Genomic DNA, 23,915 nt, shown 5'->3' with positions numbered 1-23,915 from the left:
GAGTGGACTTTGGAATTGTAGTTTTTCACTCTTATGAATAATGCTGCTATGAACATTCCAGAATGTGACTGTGGCAAACATGTACACACCTCTACTGGGTATCTATCCAAGGAGCAGAATTGGTGGGAGACAAAATATGCATATGTTCAACTTTAGCAGATACTGCCAAACAGTTTTCCAAAATAACGTTACTAATTTACATTCCTACCAACAGCATATGACATCTGTTTTTTGTTTGGCTGGTTTTTGTAATAACAGACAAGATAACCCACCACTGTCTGGAGAAAATCTAAACTTTTGATGAAAACTGGCCATGTAAAAACAATGGCTAAGGATCCTTCTCCACCCTGAAACCCACGAATATACTCCCTTTAGATGAATTTTATCATCTGTCACTCAAAATGCCTAAATTTTACAATGGGTAAGCTCTTAGGACAACAAATTCCATTACAAAAAGAGATCTGTAACATCCTTATTCCTAGGTCATAGAAAACAAACGTACAGGTATAGTTTTTTGTTGGCCTGATTATAAAACATTCTCTATCACCTGCAGCCAAAAATGACTTTCTAACAGTCACTTTCAAAAGAAAAAAGGCCTGCCCTAGCCGGTTTGGCTCAGTAGATAGAGCATCGGCCTGCAGACTGAAGGGTCCCAGGCTCGATTCCGGTCAAGGGCGTGTGCCTTGGTTGCGGGTACATCCCCAGTGGGGGGTGTGCAGGGGGCAGCTGGTCGGTGTTTCTCTCTCATCGATGTTTCTAGCTCTCTGTCTCTCTCCCTTCTTCTCTGTAAAAATTCAATAAAATATATATATATTAAAAAAAAAAATTAGAAAAAAAGAAAAAAGGCCTGCCCTAGCCGGTTTGGCTCAGTAGATAGAGCACTGGCCTGCAGACTGAAGGGTCTCAGGCTCGATTCCAATCAAGGGCACAAGCCCTGGTTGCGGCTCAATCCCCAGTGGGGGGTGTGCAGGAGGCAGCTGATCAATGATTCTCTCTCATCATGGATGTTTCTATCTCTCTCTCCCTGTCCCTTCCTCCCTGAAATCAATCAAATTATATTTTAAAAAAGCAAAGAAAAAAAGGCCTGGTTTTTACATCAATAGTGTTAAATGAGAAGGTAGAGAGACGAGAGCTGGAATGGTCTCCAGGTTGGCTTTTAGACTTCCTCCCTAGTCACACAGTGAAAATTACTCTGCGACTCTCCCACCCTTCTCCCTGCCCTAAACAACAAAGCATTACCCACAACCACACGCACCCCCAGGACGAATGAGGAAAAGGAGGCAGAAGTTGGGTGAAGAACACTTCCTTCCTTTTCCTCTCAGCAGGACTCACACTCCGAGCCTGCCTCTCCCAGGTGCCCATTACGGAACAGGAGCCCAGCGGACAAACAGGCTGGCCTGGGAGGAGAAGGCTGCGCAGCCCCACGGGCTCTCTAAGGCGGAGCGCGTGCCTGGCCATCAGACACTGGAGAGAGGGCTCCCCACCGCGTCCCCAGCAAACCATGCTCCAGCCCTGCTTTAGGGACATTTAGCAAAAGGCAGATGGTTCGGCAAGCAAGGGCAGGAGGAGTGGGGTCGGGAGGGGCGGAGGTGGTAGGAAAGGATTCAGGCAGACTCATCAGCAGTGGGAGGAAACCCGTGTCAGGGGGCAGGGTTTCCGGAGTCAGGAAAAGGGGAAACCAAGGCGCTGGCAGGTAGCCAGGAGAGGGTGTAAGAATTTAAGATGAGGCTGTGTGCACACCAACAAGGCCCCATCATTAGAAACAGGACTGAGTCCCAGAGCGTGGAACTAGAATCAAGTCCAACTGAATGGGGGGGGGGGGGGCGTAACACACTTAGGAGGGGGGTTGGTGGGGCCAAGGTGTCAGGAGAAAGGCAGCGACAGGGAGCCAGACAGGCCGTTATAGGTCTCAGCAGACTGAGGATGGAATTCTGCAAATAGACTCAGACTATACTCAGAGAGACATAATTAACCTGCATCTCAGTGTCACAACACAGGAAAGATCACCTGGCTTCTGACACCTCCCTGGGCCACTAACTGCGCCGGCATTTTTTTCCAGATGGAGGTGCTACAAAATCAACAAATCTGACAAACTGTTCAAGTTACCAAAGGGCTTGGAACATTCCAAATCAAGAAATACAGAATTCCTACATAAAGAGAGAGAACCCCCAAGTATAAACCAAATGCATTCTGCAGTGTGTCTATTTACTCCAAACACTTCCCCGATGTAAAGGCAAACTTTAGAGAAGCTGCTAAAACAACATGTGAGAAAAGAAAGCATATGAACTATGTCCCGTTCATCTTGGTGGAAGACAAATAAAATGCCGTTATTTATTCTTCAATGAAACTATCACTCAACCCAAAGACAAACCATTGTCTAAGGGCAGAAGAGCGTTATCCCAGCTGGAATTCTGGGAAACTGGAAGTCAAACTAGGGTCACATCCACTCAGACCCTGCGTGGGGGTTCGAGTACCCGAAGAAGCATCACAGATGTGCAGGACTCTGAGATCCAGACTCTACCCTTCCTCTCTCCCTGCTCCTCTTCCATTTCAGAAGCTGTATCAATCAGGATGCTTTTGGTTGCAAATTTTAAAAATTTGACCTCAAGCCCTAGCCGGTTTGGCGCAGTGGGTAGAGCGTCGGCCTGTGGACTGAAGGGTCCCAGGTTCGATTCTGGTCAAAGGCACATGTTTGGGTTGCAGGCTTGCTCCCCAGTGCGGGGCGTGCAGGAGGCAGCAGATCAATGATTCTCTCTCATCATTGATGTTTCTCTCCCTCTCCCTTCCCCTCTGAAATCAATAAAAATGTATTTTAAAATTTTTGTCCCTCAAATTACTATGCCATAAGGTGGGTTTATTGACTCATGTAGATGCAAAGCCCAGAGTGAGATCTTGTGAGCTTCAGGCGAGATTCAACAGGACTAGGAACTGGGACCAGGGGAATTTCACGCCTGGCTCAGGCCTGGGCTATGTATCTGTTACTAAGACAATGTCAGGGACCAACCTCCACAAATGCTGCGCAAGCGCGAGGGGAAAAGGGGAAGAGTTAAAATAGTCACCAAAGAGGTGGGGCAGACCAGGCTGGCTGGCCAAGCCCAGTTCCCCTTCTCCCGGGCACACACACACCCAGATGCCATCTCCCAGGCTTCAGTGAAACTAGGGGTGGCCAAGTGACCAACGGAACAAACGGACACGGACCACGTCCAGGGCTGGCCCCTAAGGACCTCTGCCCCACGACCCTTCGCGCTCTTACCCCTCCTTGTCTGTGCAGACGTGCTTGGTGACCTTGGCAGCCACAGATGGAAGGAGCCTCCGTCCGGGCATCGCCACCTCGAGGGGAGTCCTCCACTAATCGGGAACACCCCTTCAAATGGGACAGGACTGAGAAACGTTTATCACGGCTGCGACTTCCATGTACCTTGGCGTGTGGTACGACAGTCGGCCTATCCTACCAGGTGAAGAGATGAAGGCCCACAAGGTTGGGTGGCTAGCTCAAGATACAGCCAGCTGACGAAAAGAAACCCCAAAACACAGGCTGCGATGATCTTACCACTGGAATGCAAAAACAGAATTGAAAACAAGTAATAACCCTGAAAGCAACGGATGAAAAGAGAAGTAATGCGCAATACGGAGTCATTAAATATCCTTAAGCAGAATACACAGGGGAGGGTCAACTGGGAAGCCCTTTCTATGTCAAAACTTGTTGAAATGTTCTTCTCTTAGCAAACAGAACAAGTGGAAAGTTTCTCTGATAACGCAGAACACAAACTGTCTCACAATCAGAATTAAGAACAACCCTCATTACACATAAAAGTGGTATAAATTCTTAAGATGAAAAGCATCTAGGGCAGTGGTCGGCAAACTCATTAGTCAACAGAGCCAAATATCAAGAGGACAACGATTGAAATTTCTTTGGAGAGCCTAATTTTTTTAACTTAACCTTCTTCTAACGCCACTTCTTCAACATAGACTCGCCCAGGCCATGGTATTTTGTGGAAGAGCCACACTCAAGGGGCCAAAGAGCCACATGTGGCTCTCGAGCCGCAGTTTGCCGACCACAGGTCTAGGGGCTTGGGCTGAACCCCAGGGCAGGAGCATGGGTTGTTCTGTGACCAGCACCTTCCCTTCCTCTGAGAGCTGCTCCTCCCCATCCAACTCCCCCCATCACAGACGCCACCACTGGCCGAGGGGGCGAGCAGGTGTCCTAAGCCAGGCCGTCTTGGTCCTTCCCAGGACTTCCACGCGGGAATGAAAGGAAGAGATTCCCCACTGATGCAGGTGGGAAAGGGGAGCTGTTGTTGGGCACAGCTTCCTGCTGAGCAGAAAAAAAATCAGCCCAAGAAAATGGGAGATGACAGCAAGTGAGAGGGGAAGATGGAGAAAGAGTGCTGGTCTCCTCTGTCCCAGAGGCTGGCGTGCCCCGGTCCTTCCCTGGGGCTGGTTACGTACGGCAGGCTGGAGTGGCCCACAGCTCTCCCTTCTGGCCTCAGCTAGATTAGGATGCTGTCACCTGCAGTCAAAAGCATCCAGACCAATATAATCAGGAGAACTGTCTCAAAACAAACAAAACCATTCATGGCATCTCATGAATCTCAAAAAGTAAAATGAAAAACGACAGAAATAGCAAAATCTAGTGCGGACTCAGAAACCAGGCTGCTGGCTAGGACACCTTGGGCAAATTCACCTCCCGCTGGCTCAGTCTTCTCATTGCTGAAGGTGAGCCACTAAGGTAATACCAAGCCCACTGGGTTTTCTTAAGGGTTCAGTTAGTACAGTGGTCGGCAAACTCATTAGTCAACAGAGCCAAATATCAACAGGACAACGACTGAAATTTCTTTGGAGAGCCGAAAACCGACTTCTGCGCATGGGCCACGAAGTTTCAATCGCACTGTACGTGCGCGCCCGCACGTGGTATTTTGTGGAAGAGCCACACTCAAGGGGCCAAAGAGCCGCATGTGGCTCGAGAGCCGGGGTTCGCCGACCACTGAGTCAGTAATACATGGAAGTAGCTTAGAACAGTGCCTGGTGTGTGGTAAGCATCCAACACCTGGTCATTTGTTTGTTACAGCGATCTTGGATTTCTAGGTTAGTGACCATGTTTTTGTGGGTTTCAGTGTAACAAGCCAGATGAACAGAGGTGTCCAGGGGATCACAGGAAAGCCTGCTTGTCCCACACAACCCGGCACTCAGCGGGGCACCACCAAACCCAGAAGCCCTTCCGTTGGTACTGGGTGACCTCTCTCCGCAGTCAGACTCCCTCCAGGCGCTCAGCGAGGAGAAAGCTGTACCAGCCACAGCTGGCTCCTCTGGTCCCGAGGGTATCCATGCTCCGCGGGAGGAAGGAAGTCCTTCAACCGGGGCCTCAGGGCCACAGTGAACAGCCCCGAGGGTCAGCACTGTCCCAGAGCAGCCACAGGGACCTCTCTATCCTGGGAGCAGGCATGACCTTGACAGTTTGAACCCTGCATCCTATCTTAATCTGTTTTTTAATGGAATGAATTCCACAAACACAAAAAACCGAGGGCATTCGTTCCACACATAAAATACTTCCTCCAGCAGTTACCTACTTCCTTCTCAGAGCTCCGCCTTCACCCGGGTTCTTTTTCTAATTCTGCTGATTCCGCTGGGGAGACATTCTCAGCAGAGCGCTTGTGAGGAAATTGCCCAAAGTCCAGAGGGCATCAAGGCCCTGACGTGCGGGCACTGGAGGCGTTCGGTGTGTAAGGCATGGGCGACAGCTGGGGAGGGCCAGGAGCCACATCAGCCTGGGCGCTGAAGGTCAAGGGAAGGAGTCGGGATTTTGAGCAGGAAATGGCACAGCTGGATTGACATCTGATCACTCTGCTCCCCCTCTTTGAAACTCTGCTTCTAGAGCAGCAAATCTGGACCTCCTGTATACGGGGTCTGATTGTCTAGGAACTAAAATATGAGGCCTGGCCTGGCTCGGTGGTTGAGTATCGACCTATGGACCAGGAGGTCATGGTTTAATTCTCGGTTGGAGCACTGCTCGGGTTGTGGGCTCGATCCCCAGTGGGGGGTGTGCAGGAGGCAGCCAATCACAGATTCTCTCTCATCATTGATGTTTTTCTCTCTCTCTCTCCCTCTCCCTTTCTCCCTGAAATCAATAAATATATATATTTTTTTATTTTTTTTAATTAGGTCTAAACATATGTTCTTCAAAAGAATAGCTTAGGTGGGCTAGAATTCCAAAAAATGTCCTCACGAGGGAGAAATAATAACGAGGTAGATCACTTTAGCAATCTGGCTGTTCTTAGCAAAGGCTAAGAACCCTGAGGACAGGGGCAAAGCCCTCACGCCATCATTTAGACCAGGGGTCCTCAAACTTTTTAAACAGGGGGCCAGCTCACTGTCCCTCAGACCGTTGGAGGGCCGGACTATAGTTTAAAAAAAACAAAAAACTATGAACAAATTCCTATGCACACTGCACATATCTTATTTTGAAGTAAAAAAACAAAACGGCGAAAACACCCGGCGGGCCGGATAAGTGTCCTCGGCGGGCCGCATGTGGCCCGCGGGCCGTAGTTTGGGGACGCCTGGTTTAGACACTGCTCACTCCCCAAAGCAACCTGGTGGGAAGGAGCCTGGTGTGGGACCGCATGCTGCTCCAGCGGGCCAGGGCCTGCACCCTGGGAGCGCGAGTTCAGGCCACAGCAGCCCTGACCAGCAGACCGCCTCCAGCCGGCAGAAGCAGCACGGTAACCGAACTCTCCCTGTGGCAGAGCCAGCCCTAGAACAACCGAGCCTACACCAAAACCACGCGGTGACCCGTCACTGTGGGATCCGGGGCTGACCGACGCGGCAGAAATAGTCTTGGCCTCTCAAGACAAACACAGCTTTGGCTCGGTAACTGCCTTCTGGTTTACAGGCCAGCAAAGCAGTACACCCTGTTTATTTTTCCATTATCGGTATATTTAGCCGCTCTGAACGGATTACTGAACAGCGCTTCCTTCTCTAAGGCCCCGGCGGTGAGAAAACAATTCTGATTAATAACCACAGGAAAACAAGGGAGTCTGACCCTTCTCTGGGCTCTTCCCGCACCTACTCCTGTACATGCTCATCTTACAGCCAAGGAACTGGGGCCCCCAGACGAGTGATTTGCCCAGCTCACAGTTAAACAAGCACCAAAGCCAGATTTCGAACCCAAGCCTTCTGACTCCAATTCCCCTGCCCTCTTTGTACCACAGTCACCGGTATGTTCCGATTTCTGAACAGGCCCTGGACAATCGGGGGACAGGGCAATTAGAGACAAGTCTTCTCTCCAATGAGAGCATCATCCAAAAAGAAGGCTCATCTTTTTGTTGTTAATCCTCAGCCGAGGATATTTTTCCCACTGATTTTGAGAGAGAATGGAAGGAAGAGGGAGAGACAGAGAGAAACATCGATGTGAGAGAAACACATCGATTGGCTGCCTCCTGCACGTGCCCTGACCAGGGCCAGGGAACCTGCAACCCAGGTACGTGCCCTTGACTGGAATTGAACCGAGGACTCTTCAGTCCACAGGCCGACGCTCTATCCAGTGAGCCACACCGGCCAGGGCAAGTAGGCTAACCTTACATCTCCACGTTACTTACAAAAGCCACGTGCAGCTCCTGGCCCTCAGTGAGCACTAAGTGAATGTGTGCTGAATGAATGAAGGAATACTTCACTGATCCAATAAAGAACGAGTGCCCTCCCTATCACAGAACTTACCAAACAGGAGCTCTCTGTGACGGAGAAGGGAGACTACGAGGCCACTAAAACGGGGGGGCGGGGGGGGGGGCATTTTAACAGTATCTACCATGAGCTTTCAAAAGTTAATAGAATACTACGAACTACTGATATATCAAACAGATAAATCTCAAAACACATAATGCTGAGTGAAAGAATTGTTACATAAAAAGAGTACTGTAGCCTAACCGGTTTGGCTCAGTGGATAGAGCATCGGCCTGTGGACTGAAAGGTCCCAGGTTCGATTCCGGTCAAGGGCATGTACCTTGGTTGCGGGCACATCCCCAGTAGGGGGTGTGCAGAAGGCAGCTGATCGATGTTTCTCTCTCATCGATGTTTCTAATTCTCTATCCCTCTCCCTTCCTCTCTGTAAAAAATCAATAAAATATATTTTTTAAAAAATTAAACAAAAGTACTGTACATAGTATACAAGTCTACTTATATGAAGTTCTAGAACAAACAAACAAAGCTAATCTACAATGGGAAAAAAATTAACACAAATGTACAACTGTTATCATTTTTGATGTGTATTACCTTCATGTTTTTTTCATATGCACATATTTTATGTGGTGATAATATACAATTTGATTTCATATATCATTGCTTATTAAGTCATTCTCTTGTTTTTTTTAAAAAAATATATATATATATTTTTATTGCTTTCAGAGAGGAAGGGAGGAGAGAGAAACATCAATGATGAGAGAAAATCATCAATTGGCTGCCTCCTGCACGCCCCCACCGGGGATCGAGCCCACAACCTGGGCATGTGCCCTGACCAGGAATCGATCTGTGTCCTCCTGGTTCATAGGTCAACGCTCAACCACAGAGCCATGCCAGCCAGGCTTGTTTTGCATTTTTGAAAATAATTAGGAGGATAGTTGCAGGGATGGTGGGGAGAAACTGCCTGGGAAGGGGCACAAGGGAACTTTCTGGCTGATGACAATGTTCTATAACTTGAGAGAGGTTTTGATTCCACAGGCAAATGTATGGATTTGTCAAGACTCAGCAAATGTACAACAAATATTTGTGCATTTTATTGTCCGTAAATTACAAAAGAAAAAATCTAAATAATGAACCTTAATTAATGACATTCATGCTATAATACTGAAGGGGAGGTGTACTGATGATTATAATTACTTTAATATGCATAAAAGAAAAAGGAGGTGGCTAGACAGGATTAGATAGATAGATGGATGATAAAGCAAGTACAGTAAAATGCTAATGTAAAATTCTTCCGGGAATGCTGTATATTTGAGATTTTTAATAAAAAAATGTTAAAAATACTGGAAAATAGTGAACAGTCATGAGGCAAACTTTTGGAGTGCTAGCCATGTTTTATCTCGATCTGGGTGGCAGTTACACGCATCATACATGTGTAAAATCTTATCAAGCTGCCCACTTTAAGACTGTACATTTTTCTAACTGCATTTCTTATTTCACAAAAAATGTTTTCAATAAACAGCAATCAGAATAGGACTTCCAAGTGTGTATAATTTATATCCTCAAATAGATAAGGTAGTAGTATGCTACAACCAAAAAAAAATGCTATATAATAATCCTATATAATAAATAGGTAATATGCAAACTGACCATCACTCCAACACACAAGATAGCCACCCACATGTGGTCAAAGATGGCCACCACAAGATGGCCTGCAGGGGAGAGCAGTTGAGGGGGGACTAGGCCTGCAGGGGAGGGCAGTTGGGGCGACCAGGCCTGCAGGGGAGGGCAGTTAGGGGTGAACAGGCCTGCAGGGGAGGGCAGTTAGGGGCAATCGGGCTGGCAGGCAGGTGAGTGGTTGGGAGCCAGCAGTCCTAGATTGTGAGAAGGATGTCCGACTGCCCTCGAGGGGTCCCAGATTGGAGAGGGTGCAGGCTGGGCTGAGGGACAATCCCCCCATGCATGAATTTTGTGCAACGGGCCTTTAGTGTAAGTTATAAAGAGAACCATAAATCTTGAACACAAAAACTGCCCAGCCCTCGAGCCCATTTTAAAACTCAATGGGCTCGAGGGCTGTGCAGACCTTGAGGAATGAGTCAGTAGCTGGAAGAGCGGACTAAAAAATCCTCCCACATTGTGATGCAGAGATGGGAAGAGAACAGTGCAGAGACATGGAGGGCAGACCCAGATGTGTCAAAACCCTATCATTTGGCCCTAGCCGGTTTGGCTCAGTGGATAGAGCGTTGGCCTGAATACTGAAGGGTCCCGGGTTTGATTCCGCTCAAGGGCACATGCCTGGGTTGCAGGCCTGATCCCCAGTGCGGGGGGGTGCAGGAGGCAGCTGATCAATGATTCTCCTCATCATTGATGTTTCTATCTCTCCCTCTACCTTCCTCTCTGAAATAAATAAAAATATATTAAACAAACAAACAAACAAACAAAAAACCCTATCATTTGGAGGGAGCTGCAAAAGAAAGAAAATGAGGAAATGGAAAGGGAACATTTGAGGAAATAACAGCTAAGTGTTTCCTAGAACTAAAGAACAAAACAATTTTTAAAGTCATTCTGAATTACAGTTATTTAAAACTAGAGGCCCAGTGCACGGAATTCATGCACTGGTAGGGACCCTAGCCGCTACTGGCTGCCAGCCAGGTACTTCCTCCCTTCCCCCAGCCGCCTGCTGCCACCGCCACCCCCGCCCAGGGCCTCCCTCCCTTCCCCCGGCCAGCCCCGCCCCCTGGTCGAACTCCCAGACAACTCCCGGTCTAGGGGACAATTTGCATACTACGCTTTTATTACATAGGATCATCTACATGGAGGGAGGAAGCATACCACCATTTTATGGGACGCTCTCTCCCGACTATGCAACTTAATTGTGCAACTGAAGTAATCCTGGTTCCTTTCTGTATTTTTCAAGTTTTCCACAATGAACATTACTGTCTTAATAAGGGGAAAATCAAAGTTTACTCTTATAAAATGATTCCAGAACCAAGAGACCAGAAAGGCTTTTTAAAGAGCTCCCTAACCTCTCTCCTCTGGCTTCTGCCCTGTGCTATTACAGTGAACCTGTTTCTGGAAGCCGTCACCACAAACTGGGGTAAGTCATTTGATCTCCTTACATTTCTGCCTCTTTAGGTCTTCAAGAGGGAAAATAAAATCCCTCCTTCCTACGTCACAGGAGTTTGGGGAACATCAAATGAGATGCTGTATAAAAATAGCGCTTGGTAAACCATAAAGCACTGCACAAATTGTGGCAGGCTATCTATCAGTCCTTCTCTGCTGGTAAAACCCAACCTCCTAGTCGCCCTCCAGTGACCTCATCCCTCACTCCCCAAACCCAGTCTGCCTCTAGCCTGCCAGCTTTCCTTCCCTCATTCCCTCCCTGCCCACGCCACCCCACGACATCAGCTGTGCCTGGCCACACCTTGGGCCTACAGTAAGGTCCACCTTGAGCTCTTCCTCACTCCAAGCGCTGCCATTTCCCCTGAAACTCAGTCTTCATACAATATGTTCACCCTGATGAGAGTGAAAGCGCCTCGGGGAGTTCTCTAAGGTTTACAGGATGGACTTCAAACGCCTCAACCGGGCTTCCAGGCCCTCCATCCTATTCCTGGTCAGCCCCGCCCAGTCTGCAAAGCAAGCCACCCCTCCACCCTCACACCAGTGACTGGTCTACCTATCCAGGTCCCCCCAGCCTTCGTGGCCCAGGTCCAAGTCCTCCCTCCCTTCCTGTCTCTATACCTTCCGACCAATCCAGACTAAGCTCCTGGCTGTTCTCTGAGCACCATCCATGCCAGTGGCACTACCATCACTTCCAGGGCGGAGACCTGCCACACCTCCCAGAGAGGAGTCTAGGCAGGGCCTGGTATCCCTCCTGTACCCTCTAGACTAGGCACTCAAATTGACCTGCTCATCATGTTAGTCCCTGACATAGAGTTTCTTTACCTAACTGAATTTTGTAGTAATTTTTTTCTTTATAGCTTTATATCTATGTGTATATTATATACATAACCCCACATAATATAGTTTAGCTATTAAAATTTAAATAAAAGAAAAACAAAACAAAAACAATAAAGATAAAAAAAGATTTTAAAAATTTAAATAAAAGGAATTATGCTTCATAAATTCTTATATAACTTCTCTCCATATTAAGTTTTTGAAATTGATCTGTGTTGATACCTGTGGCTACAATCCATTCATTTGCAAAGCTGTAAACTAGTCAGCCCACTGTTTAAGCACATCACAACTTATTTACGTGGTTGATGGACATTTGGGTTTAATCAAAAAGTTTGCTTGCCCAGCCAATGTGGCTTGGGGCGCTGAGGTTCAGTTCCCAATTGGGGTACATGCTCGGGTTATGGGCTTGATCCCCGGTGGGGGAAGAGGGGAGGCAGCTGATGGATGATTTTCTCTCATCACTGATGTTTCTGTCTCTCTCTCTCCCCCTCCCTTCCTCTCTCTGAAATCAATAAAAACGTATATTTTAAAAGTTTGCTTATTAAAACCAATGCTGTTGCCCAGTCCGTGTGGCTCAGTGGTTGAGTGCCAACCTATGGACCAGGAGGTCACGGTTCAATTCCGGTCAGAGCACCTGCCTAGGCTGCAGGCTCAGTGTCTGGTAGTACATGCCAATCAAAGATTCTCTCTCATCATTGATGTTTCTCTCCCTCTCCCTCTCCCTTCTCTGAAATCAATAAATTTTTAAAAATAAATAAATAAATAAATAAATAAAAGGAATGCTGCTATGAACATTCTTGGACATGTTTCCAGTTCATTGGTGTAAGAGCTCCTAGGAGTGACACTGCTAGGTCATATGCTCAACTCGACTTGACAATGACAGTGGTTTCCCCAAGTGGTAGCACTGACTGACACGGCTACCGACAGGGCTGAAGAGTTCCTCAAAACACTGTCAGGCTTTTCAATGTCTGCCAGTTTGGTGGGTGTGAAGTGTTACCTCACTGTGGTTTTCATTTGGATTTCCCCAGTGAGGATGAACAGCTTTGCATACATTTATTAGCCATCTGGCTTCCTCTTTAACGACATGCCTGTTCAAGTCTTTGCCTATTTTTCAAATGGGCTGTCTTTTTCCTATTGACTTTTAGGAGTTCTATGATATTCTGGATTCTCATATTTTATTGGTATTATGTGCTGCAAATTTCTTCTTCCTGCCTATGGCTTTCCTTCATTTTCACTCTCTTTTGATGAGAAGTTCTTTATTCTAAAGAATTTATGAACCCTTTTATTTCTGGTAAATAGTTTGTGTAACTTGTTTTAATAAGTCCTTCCGTTCCCAGAGGTCATGACAATACTTATATTTCCTTTTAATAAAAAAAAGTGTTAAAATTAAAATTTCAAAAGGAAGTTATATAAAAGATCAATAAGCACATAAAAAGTACTCAAAATTATTAGCCATTAAGGAAATGGAAATCAAAACCATGAGATACCATCACACACCCACCAGAATGGCTAAAATTAAAAGACTGATAACACCAAATGGGGGCAAGAATGTAGAGCAACAGAACTTTTATTAGACATCGTTGGCAGGAGTATGAAATTGTACAACCATCTTGGAAAAAGTTCAAGCAATTTCTTAAAACACTAAACAGGTAGATATCCTATACCCAGCAATTCCACTTCTTGGTACTTACCCAAGGGAAATGAAAGCATATGTCCACAAAATAATACATATAAGAATATTCATAGCAGCTTTATTCTTAACTAGAGGCCCAGTGCATGAAATTCATGCACTTGGGGGGGGGTGGGGGGTCCCCTCAGCCCGGCCTGCATCCTCTCACTGTCTGGGAGCCCTCAGGGGATGTCTGACTGATGGCTTAGGCCCGATACCCACAAGGAGCAGGCCTAAACCAGCAGCCAGCAGTCGGACACCCTTAGTGCTGCTGCGGAGGCAGGAGAGGCTCCCGCCACTGCTGCTCACTCGCCAGCCGTGAGCCGGGCTTCTGGCACACTGACCACCAGAAGGAAGCTCCTGCACTGTCTGCCCCCTGGTGGTCAGTGCGCATCATAGCGACCTGTCGTTCTGCTGTTCGGCCAATTTGCATATTAGCTTTTTATTATATAGGATAGTGCACAGAAATAGAAATAGCCCTAGTGTCCATCAATAAGAGAATGGATAAGTGAAATGTGACCTACTCATACAAAAGACTACTAAGCAAGAAAAAAAAAAAAAGCCTACTGATTCATGCAACATAGATGAATCTCAAAAACACTACGCTGAGTGAAAGAAGCCTTACACCAAATACATACTTGAATATTCTACTTATGTGAAGCCTAGAATAGGCAAATGAAATTTATAATGGAAAAAATCAGAACAGTGTTTGCCACTGGGTGGGAGTAGGAATGGGGGAGACGCACAGAGAACTTTCTGGAATAATGGTAATATTGTATTATCTTGACCAATTTGAATTAAACAGATGTATACCTTTGTCAAAAAAAAAGAGAAACAAAATTTGAACTCTAAGCGATATGCATAATAAAGTGTTTCGGGGTTAAGTATATTGATGTGTGAATTTACTTTAAAATGCATCCAAAAATAAAACAGACTGCTGGGTGGACTAAGGAATGGAGAGATGTGATAAAGCAAATATAGGAAATTGTTAGCTGCAGAATTCAGGTGGTAGCTAGGTAATTAAACTTTGCTGTATGTTTGAAATTTTTCACAATAAAATATTAGGGAAAAGACAAAACACATTTTATTGATTTCCAGAGGGTGGGGAAGGCAGGGCGGGAGGGCGAGAGAGGGAGGGAGAGAGAGAGAGAGAGAGAGAGAGAGAGAAACATCGATGTGAGAGCCCAAGATGGATCTGCTGCCTCCTGCACACCCCCTACCAGATATCAAGCCTGCAATCTAGGCATGTGCCTGGACTGGGAATTGAACCGGCCAACTTAGTCACACAACAAAAATATATTTTAAAAAGGAAGAGATCTGCTTTTTAAAAAATAAGCAAATATACTTTAAACAATAAATAATTTAAAATTTTTTAAAATTAAGCAAATGTACCTGAGCCAAGTTTGCCTTTGAGAAAGATAACTGAAAGAAAGGACCCATCCTTACATGTGACAGTGCCTCGGGGTTTACAATGCACTTTCACACAGGTTATTCTCAGGGACCCTCGCCAAGACCCAGGTATTCTAGTCCCATTTTATGCTCGAGAAAACGGAGGGTCAGAACTGGGCAAACATCCCACAACCAACACCTGGTGGACCTGGGCCTTTGTCTCTGGCTCTTCCTTCACCTGTATCCTTACAAACACATCTCTGTGGGGAGCTGCCATCCACTCCAAACGTTTGAAGACAAAGTGGACACCCACGTGGCCCCAGCCCTTTGGGCTGTCCCAGGAGCAGAGTGAGAAAAACTGAAGTGGCTGCTGCACTCCTCAGCGGCCATGAAAGGGAGACACAGAGACACTAAGGAGCAGGGAGCTAACGCACAGAAGGCTTACTCCAGCCGCACAGAACACAAGCACGGGCGAGCACCCGCTCCCTGGGCTCTTCAGGGCCACCCTCAAAGTCGGGGGAGATTTATGACATCCTTCCTGCCTGTGGGGATGAGCAAGCTGCAAATGATGCCTGCAGCTGAGAAACTGTTTGTAAAACGTGTCAAAAGAAACCAAGAAAAACGTGTCCAAGCGGCTCTCTGACAACATCTTCAACCACACTTCTCACCAGAGCAGAACAGAGAGAGAGAAGGCGGCGGGCAGCCAGGAAGAATGCTCAACCCTAATATGGCCAAAATTTTAGAGGCCAAACTTTACTATCCACCCCAGATTAATCACTGGCTTAGGGTAGATTGGCTTTTTGTTAAAAAGACATACAACACAGCCCAGCTGCTGTGGCTCCGTGGCTGAGTGTCGACCCATGCACCAAGAGGTCACCAGTTCAATTCCTGGTTGGGGCACATTTCCGGGTTTCGGACTGGATACCTGGTGGGGAGCATGCAGGAGGCAGACGATCGATGTTTCTATCTTTTTCTCTCTACTGGCACACGGCTGAATACAGCTTCGACTTCCACAAACATGGGAACCTAATGTAGGGCTGGAACCAAGTTCCCCCGGAAGTCAAGACTTAACAAAATCCCCACAACGTAGACTGAGGACACCTGCTTAAAACCCAGGTGACCTTTGACATCTGTAGCCTCACAGCCAGCCAGAGAATGGGAGATGTAGTGGAGACAGGTAGTTAAAGAGAGCAGCAACCCCGGGGGGTGAGAGATCAATGGATTTGAATCTCAGCCGAAGGCTATGGCCTTGGGCGAGCTTCCAACATCAGCTGTCGGTCTGCAAAAGGGAAGTGGTAGCAGCCACCTCACAGGACGGCGGCGAGGATTAAATGAGGCAATATCTGTAAGGCATCCAGCCCAGCGCCTCCAACAGAGAAGGCATCCCAGAAATGGTGGGTATTATTAATATGAAGAGTCTGCACTCGAAGAACCTCGGAGTCCAATGCCTCCACTGTCTTAGTGCATTGAGAAACCAGGCTGAAGTCACTGACCTTGGAAAAGACCAGGGGATTACTCAAGTCCTAAGCAACCTCTCTCTCTCTGTTCTTTGATTTTTTTTTTTTTAAGTTTAAAAAAAATATTTGGTCCTTTAAGGCATGTTAGGTTATTCTGAGATGTCTGCCTCACCCTGTGGCCTCATCAGGAACCTTCTCTATTGAAGAACCCAAGCCAAATGGGCAAGCCATCCAACGGAAAACCAGTGTCACAAGCTACTTTATAGGGAACACTTGTGCTGAAGGGGCCTGTGGTCCCCCCTTCAGCAAGGAGAGGGGCAAGGCCAGCCCAGGGCAGATCTGAGCTGATAAGAGTTGTGACATTCGGCCCTAACCGGTTTGGCTCAGTGGATAGAGCATCGGCCTGCCGACTGAAAGGTCCCAGGTTCGATTCTGGTCAAGGGCATGTACCTTGGTTGCGGGCACATCCCCAGTGGGGGAGTATGCAGGAGGCAGCTGATTGATGTTTCTCTCTCATCGATGTTTCTAGCTCTCTATCCCTCTCCCTTCCTCTCTGTAAAAAAAAAATCAATAAAATATAAAAAATAAAAAAAGAGTTGTGACATTTGTAACATCTATCTTAAAAACCAGTTAAAATTATGGTGGTAATATCAAGCACTAAAATAATATGTAGTACAAATGCAGATTTTTGTATACATAGAATAGGTATTGAAGAAAATATAAAAAGCCAAATCTCTGTAACTAGGCCTGGCAAAAAAATAAGATTCTGCATACCGAAAGGTGTAAGTGCACAATAATGAGAGAACTCACAGCCCATGAGCTCCAGAGATAAATTACAGTCACTTATTTCAGAAACAGAACGGTGTCTCTTTTCTCAATTATATTTTCAGAGGGAAACTTTCTATACTGCCATATAATCTACCAAGGATCCATGACCTCTAGTGGGGGGGAAATCAGTCAGGTCACACAAAGAGAGACATCTGCTTTAGTTTAGGGAAATATAAAGATTTGATTAATCCACTTGGTATATTAAGAGCAGGAAATACATTTTATTCCATAGCCAAGAAGCACTGAGAAACTACTCAACGTTGGTTGACTAAGATGGTTAGTTTGGCCAGCTTGGTGGAGGAAGGTGGGGCTGGCAGGGAGGAAGATGGGCAAGCTGGTGGGGAAAAAGAGAGAGAGAATAGAGGGTGAGGAAAAGAGAATGGCAGAAGTAAAGACTCGACACGGCCCAAACAGAAATCCACCTGAGAGGATTCCAAATGCGGGAGGCAGTGACCCTGGGTTAGTGTGTGGCTATGCTATTATCTGTCACCTGTTGTGTCCTGTTCATCCAGCTACACTAACCCTTAAATCTTTATAGGGAAATCCACTCTGCTCACCAAGGTGAAAACAGAGTGTTCCCTGGGTACAAATAACCAGAGATTTCCTCAGAATCAAATCCAGGTTCTACAGCCTCCACTCTGGTTAACGCTGGTTTCTATTTCTCCTTTTTTATGGGCTGGGTGGGTTTTCCACTTCTACAGCCTGGTGCACACTTCAGCAAATGGTTGTGAAGACCTGTCAGAGGTTTGGGGTACAGCAGTGAACGAAACAGACATGACTGCCACCCACACAGCTGACTAGTGACAGAGGGGGAAGGGGTATCAATCACGGGCAGTGCTTTGGGTGTTTGCTAAAAGGGAGGGAGGGTGAGCATAGGGTCACTCCTGCCCCACACTCAGCTCCTTTAAGGGCAACTCAAGTCCTAGCTAAGGAAAGGGGAAGCAGGAAATCCAAAGACTGACAAAGAAAACATTGAACTGTTACAGTTAATGCTCACCCCAATCAAAAACAAAACAAAAATGAACACAGCATTCATCATCTGTAACCACATAGACTGTAACTCCCGAAATGAATCAACAGTCACAGAGTATTTTTAGTTATATTTAAATAAAGTTCATAAAGATGACCCAGCCTAGCGTATTACAAGATCCTAAAGTACCTTTGGAATCATTAAGGAGCATATGATGTTTATTGAGCTTTACTGTTAAGCATATTCCTTGTACTTTGAATACTCGTGTCCTAATACACGGCCTAAGATACATCTCAACAGAAGGGCACCATAATCCAAACAAGTTTGGGGAATGTTGCATGCTCTAAATGATTTGGGGATTCACAGTGTGTTTTTGAAAATTCAGTTTTATGACAAATCCTGCATGCAAGAATTCTGCAGAACGTAGTCTGAGCCAGTATTTCCCAAACTTATTTGACCACGAACCATTTTTTTATTTAATACTTATTAAGAGTACACAACTTGTTTCAGGGAACACATGTGGGATACACTAGAATATAGGGGATACACTGCTTAATAATTCATCTGAAAATGCAATTAATTATCACTCTCCCAAGCATGCTGATGAACGGCTACAGGAATAGAGAAACTTCCCCCAATGAATTTCTTACTGAAAATCACTCAACAATATGCTGACTTACTGTATTTTTAAGAAGAAAAAATTTTAATGAACAGAAATTGGATCTTGATATGTGAATTAAAAAAAATTCAAATTAATTGTAAAATAATGATTTTGCTAAATTGCTGGCAGCTTATCTTCTCTAAGCATGCATTTTTATATTTCCAGAGTGTATTTAATATATTCCCTTACAGAAACAATACTGAACAAAAAAAGGCCAATATTTACCTCTGCCCTATTACCGGAAATGTCTAATTATAAATACCTGTATCTGAGATGTGGTATCAACACGTACAGTTCGTGAGTCACAAGCATGAGACTAGTATTTCTGTGGTTGTGATGTTGTTACTTATCATCTGACCCCTCCTCTGGGTATAATAATATAATATAGTCTTAAAGCCTATGTTGGAGGTTTTACGGAATCGAATTCCAGTGACTGAAAATGTTTCATCCTTCAGTTACCAATAAAAAAAAAAAAACCACATACAAACTCGGTCACCATTTATTTAGCACCTACTATATGCATGCCGCTGGATTAAGCACTGTCATGGGTACTTTTGTGGGACCCAAATCAAGACAATGGTCTGACAATAGGACAGAAAATTTAAGATTCTTGGAAACTCAGGAAACTGTATAACAGATGAGTAAGTTGCTGCACTGGAGATGCTTATAAGACACCAGGCGAATTTAAAGACATCCACACCACCACAAAAAGGCCTCTTTCTAAAAAGGCTACTGTAATGACCTAAAAGCTTAATATTAGTTAATGCAAGATAAACCAATATTAGACTCGGGCCCAAAACACTTGAAAGCTGTTAAAAGTTTCCAGATTCAACTTCACTTGTGTAATGCTTTAAAAAGAAGAAGAAGCCTTAGCCGGTTTGGCTCAGTGGATAGAGCGTCGGCCTGGGAACTCAAGGGTCCCAGGTTCGATTCCGGTAAAGGGCATGTACCTTGGTTGCGGACACATCCCCAGTAGGGGGGTGTGCAGGAGGCAGCTGATGGATGTTTCTCTCTCATCGATGTTTCTAACTCTCTCTCCCTCTCCCTTTCCCTTCCTCTCTGTAAAAAATCAATAAAATATATTTTAAAAAAATAAATAAATAAAAAATAAAAAGAAGAAGAAGAAAGCCAGTTAGGTAGGCTTAATGTATAAACATTATGCGGATATTCAGAGCAGCTTAGGTCAACAGTCTAAATTAAAACCACTGCTGGTGTGTGTCTTTGAAGAACCTGCCGAAAGAGTGCGCACCTTCTGATAATGAGAAAAAGGTGAGTTCTCACGTGATGTACGGGAGGGGGTGGGGAAAATCACTTCCACCTATGTTATAGGAAAAAAAAAAAAAAAGTATCATGACTACTGATACAAACTTAAGACACAAAGCGGCCCTAACCGGTTTGACTCAGTGGATAGAGCATCGGCCTGCGGACTGAAGGGTCCCAGGTTCGATTCCGGTCAAGGGCATGTACCTTGGTTGCGGGCACATCCCCAGTGGGGGGAGGGGTGTGTGCAGGAGGCAGCTGATGGGTGTTTCTAATTCTCTATCCCTCTCCCTTCCTCTCTGTAAAAAATCAATAAAATATATATATATATAAAAAAAAAAAAAAGACACAACGCGAACGGAACTGTAGCTCTCCCGCTCAGGAGGTCTCGCAGTTCTCAGTTATAAAAAGAAAAGCAGGTTTAAGTTTGCAAATGACTCGAGCAGCTGCGGGGAGAGGGATGCTCTCGACCACCTGTGGCCACGCGCGCCCATGGGTCCTCCCTCGTTTAGTAAAACATCAACCACGCACACATCCCAGCTGTGACAGTTCAAGTCGGAGCCCTGGAAAAACTGCTGCTGCGTGCCCTACTGAACTTTATTTATTTTTTTTTATTTCTTTTTTAAAATAAGATCATTCTTTAAAAAAAAAAAAACTTAGCAAAGATGAAGGCCCAGAAACTTCGACAAAACATAGCCAAGGCAATGCACGTTGGAGAAGACATGCAATTAAAAAAAAAAAAAAGAAAAAAAAAAAAAAGTCACCAATGTGTCCCACCAGTCAGATCGCTTAAGAAAATGAACTTTGCTCTGATGTGTCAAAAACGGCGTTCCTGGTCGGATTTTGTAATTCCGTGCACTTTACACACATGTATGTATGCTGAGAGACGGGAACCTCCAATGCACGCGCAGCGAAGCAAAGAGGTTGGGGTCCCAGGGGCAAGGGGTCCCCACGCAGAGGACCAACAGCAGCGCGCGGGGCGCCCAGCAGGACGGCGGGTGCAGGGCGCGGCGCCCCCTTCCCCTCCCTTCCCTTCCCTCCCCCGAGAACCAAGTTCGCTCCGACCAGGCTCCGGGGGCTCCCCGACCCGCTCGGGGGGGAAGGGAACGGCCTCAAGCGCCTTCGAGAAGTTCCCAGAGGACCCCGGGGTCGGGGCGTCTGGTGTCTCCCCAAAAACCTCCGCCACGGCTCGGACGCGTCCTCACCCCACAACACCCTTCCTTGGGGCCCGGGACCGGGTCGCCGACCCGGCAGGACGGGCTGCGGGCGCCCGTCCGTCACCCAGAGCCGGCCCCGCCCGGCCCGGCCCGGAGGGAGCGCTCGCTCCCGCCCGCCCGCCCGCCCGCCCGGCGCCCTTACCTTCGAGTCGCGAGGCTGGGGGGGCTCCGCGGGGAGGGCGCCGCTGGTCGCGGCCAAGGCTTCGGGCTCCGGACGGAGCAGGGCGCCCGGCCCGCCCGGCGGGGACAGCGGCGCCGCGGGGCCCGGCGCGGCCTCGGCGTCCCGGGCTCCCGGGTACACGGTCTGGGTCTCGGAAATGTGGATGCTCGGGGCGCAGCCCATGCTGGCGGGGCGCGGCGGACACGCTGGCGGCGGCCGCTCTCCGGTCAGCAAACGGTCAGCAAACGGCCCGCCCGGCGCCTCGCGGGCCCCGCCAGCGCCGTGTCATCGCCGCCTGGGCGCGCGGGCGGGCGGGCGAGCGGGCGGGCGGACGGCGGGAGCGCGGGTCTCACGTCAGGAAGCGCGGCCGCCGCTTTTATTTATCACGGGGCGGCGGCGGCGGCGGCGGCGCGGAGAGGGCGCTGGGGCGGGGGCGCCGCGGACGCCCCGCCGAACATGCCCTCCCCGGGCGCCCGGCCGCCCTCACATCGCCCCCTCGCCGGCCGCGCTTCCGGGAAATTCCGGGGAGGAGATTCGCGTTCTCTCCCCGCCCGGGAGTCCCGCGGCGCCCGACACCTCGGCTGCTCCGACCGCCGGGCCGCCCGGCCGCCGCGCCGCGCCGCGCCCGCCCTGAGGGCCGGGGCTGAGGGGAGGGAGCCCGTCGGGCGGCCGCCCGCTGAGAGGCAGGGAGCGCGGATCCAGGCGGCCCGGGCCGCGCCGTCGAGAACCGCAGAAACGACGATGCCCGCCACCCCCGGGAGCTGCGGGCTCCGGCGCGGGCTCCGCGGGTTGGGAGGCAGCGCCACGCCCAGCGCCGAGCGGCAGCCTCCGGGGCCGGCGTCTGGGCACCGCACCTGGGTCGCCGCCGCCGCCGCCGCCTCCCGCGCGCCGCACTGCGCATGCGCGGCCCCAGGGGGCGGGGGCGGGCGCGGGCGCCGCGGGGAGCAGGGAAGGGACTCGCCCAAGGACATCAGCGGCGCCGAGGGCGGTGACCTCGAGCCGCCGAAGCCCTGGTGGCCACCGGGAGACGTCGTCCGTCCCTCTGACTCCATCCTGTTGCTTTGAGAGTTGTGCCAAGCCGCCCCTCCCGGCCGCCCCTGGCCGGGATCTGAAAGCAGCCTGAGCCCCGTCCGCGCTCGCAGGTGGATCGCAGGGACTCCCGGGGCTCCCCTGATTCTGGGCGCCTCCTCCATCCATACACCTTGCCTCGCGCAAAACTCGGGTGTTTGGAGTCTGGCACACACACACCGGCAGGGGTTCAGATCCCAGCTCTGCACCCTCGCAGCTGCATGACCTCAATCAGGCCACTGCCTCTGAGTCAGAGAGGCCCTGGAAGGATCCCCGTTTGGAAAGGGGGAGGGGGGGCGATGAGAGGGCCATGAGGGTGCCGCACGGAGCACCATGCCAGGCTGCCCCTGCCACGGGGAGGCTCCGCTGCTTAGAACCTACGCTAGCGGCAGGCCAGTCCCCCCTCCTCCCCCCACCCCCACCCCTATCCCACTCCCTCCTCCTCGCATTTTAACCAGAGGACTGGTCGCTCCAGGCGCTGGAGACTCCAAGGGCTTCCTGCTAGTGGGAGCAGAGCCAGGCCTCTGCTGAGCAGGGAGAGACCTGTGAGGACCCCAGACTGGACCCTCATGCACCCCTCGAGCAACTTGCTGTGTGACCTTGAGCGAGTCCCTGAACCTGTGCCCGGAGGGCTGCAACCCTGAGTGTCCAGGGCGTGGCTCCCCAGAGCGGCCCACCTCGGACCCACCCCTGCCCCTGCCCTCCCTGTGACTGCGGGTCCACAAAGACCCCCGCAGGGGCTGGCCCCTGCCCCCCCCCCCCCCCTCCCCACTCCCCCCCCCCCCCACCCCTGCAGTCCTCGCTTTTCCTAACTCAGGGCTAGCGTCCCTGCTGCAGCTCCGGGGCTGGGTCTCTGGTGGTGGCTCAGGCTCCGGGGACCCCGAAGATCCGCAGCCCAGGGCCCCTCGAGCCTCAGTCTTCCAGCTGAGGTGCGAGGTGTGCACCCGGCGGTTCCCCAACAGCAGGGGTTCCCCCGACAGTGGCTCAGCAGGGGAGGCCCAGGATCCCAAGGGCAGCCTGTGCCGTTCAAGTTCATTACTAGCAGCCGGAAACCACCAGCGCCGTGACTCCACGATCAGGTTTAATTAAGCACTTTGAACAATAGTCATGGTTATGCCTCTGGGCCTTATCAAAGGAGCAGCCGATCCAGGAAGAGGTCTGGAAAAAATTCCGGAGGAGGTTTTTACTTATCACCCCTTATGCCACCTACATTGTAGAGTGTCTTCTACCTTTGTTCTGGGCAGGTTTTAGAAGGTAATTTTCCCCGGCAGAATCTGGACTCTTAAATAAAGAGGAATTGCCCTAGCTGGTTTGGCTCAGTGGATAGAACCTCCGCCTGCCGGGCCAAAGGGTCCCGGGTTCGATTCTGGTCAAGGGCATGCACCTTGATTGCAGGCTCCTCCCCAGCCCCGGGCCCTGGTCAGGGCTCCTGCAGGAGGCAACCAATCAACACATCCATATATCTCTGTGTCACACTCTCTCTAAAAACCAATGAAAAAATATCCTTGGCTGAGGATTAAAAAAATAAAATAAAAATAAAGAGGAATTCATGAAGAAAACGCTTTGAACCACCAGCGTGCACTTCGGTGGAGCGTGCGCCCTCTGTCCTCC

The 23,915-nt window shown here is 48.8% G+C and overlaps 1 protein-coding gene across 1 annotated transcript in view; it reads right to left on the bottom strand.

Moving 5' to 3' along the window:
- PDE8A (phosphodiesterase 8A) overlaps window positions 1–22,082 on the bottom strand; it is a 121,387-nt gene extending 99,305 nt beyond the window's left edge. The window contains exon 1 of the mRNA XM_054713200.1: window positions 21,219–22,082. Within this exon, the coding sequence (XP_054569175.1) occupies window positions 21,219–21,419 (201 nt within the window). The 5' untranslated portion in view covers window positions 21,420–22,082. The remainder of the gene's footprint in view (window positions 1–21,218) is intronic.
- Window positions 22,083–23,915: the final 1,833 nt, after the last annotated feature.

The sequence above is a fragment of the Eptesicus fuscus genome, chromosome 25, assembly GCF_027574615.1.
Source record: "Eptesicus fuscus isolate TK198812 chromosome 25, DD_ASM_mEF_20220401, whole genome shotgun sequence".
Lineage (NCBI taxonomy): Eukaryota > Metazoa > Chordata > Mammalia > Chiroptera > Vespertilionidae > Eptesicus > Eptesicus fuscus.
The sequence above is the reverse complement of the archived record's forward strand: the minus strand, read 5'-3'. Positions and strand labels throughout refer to the sequence as shown.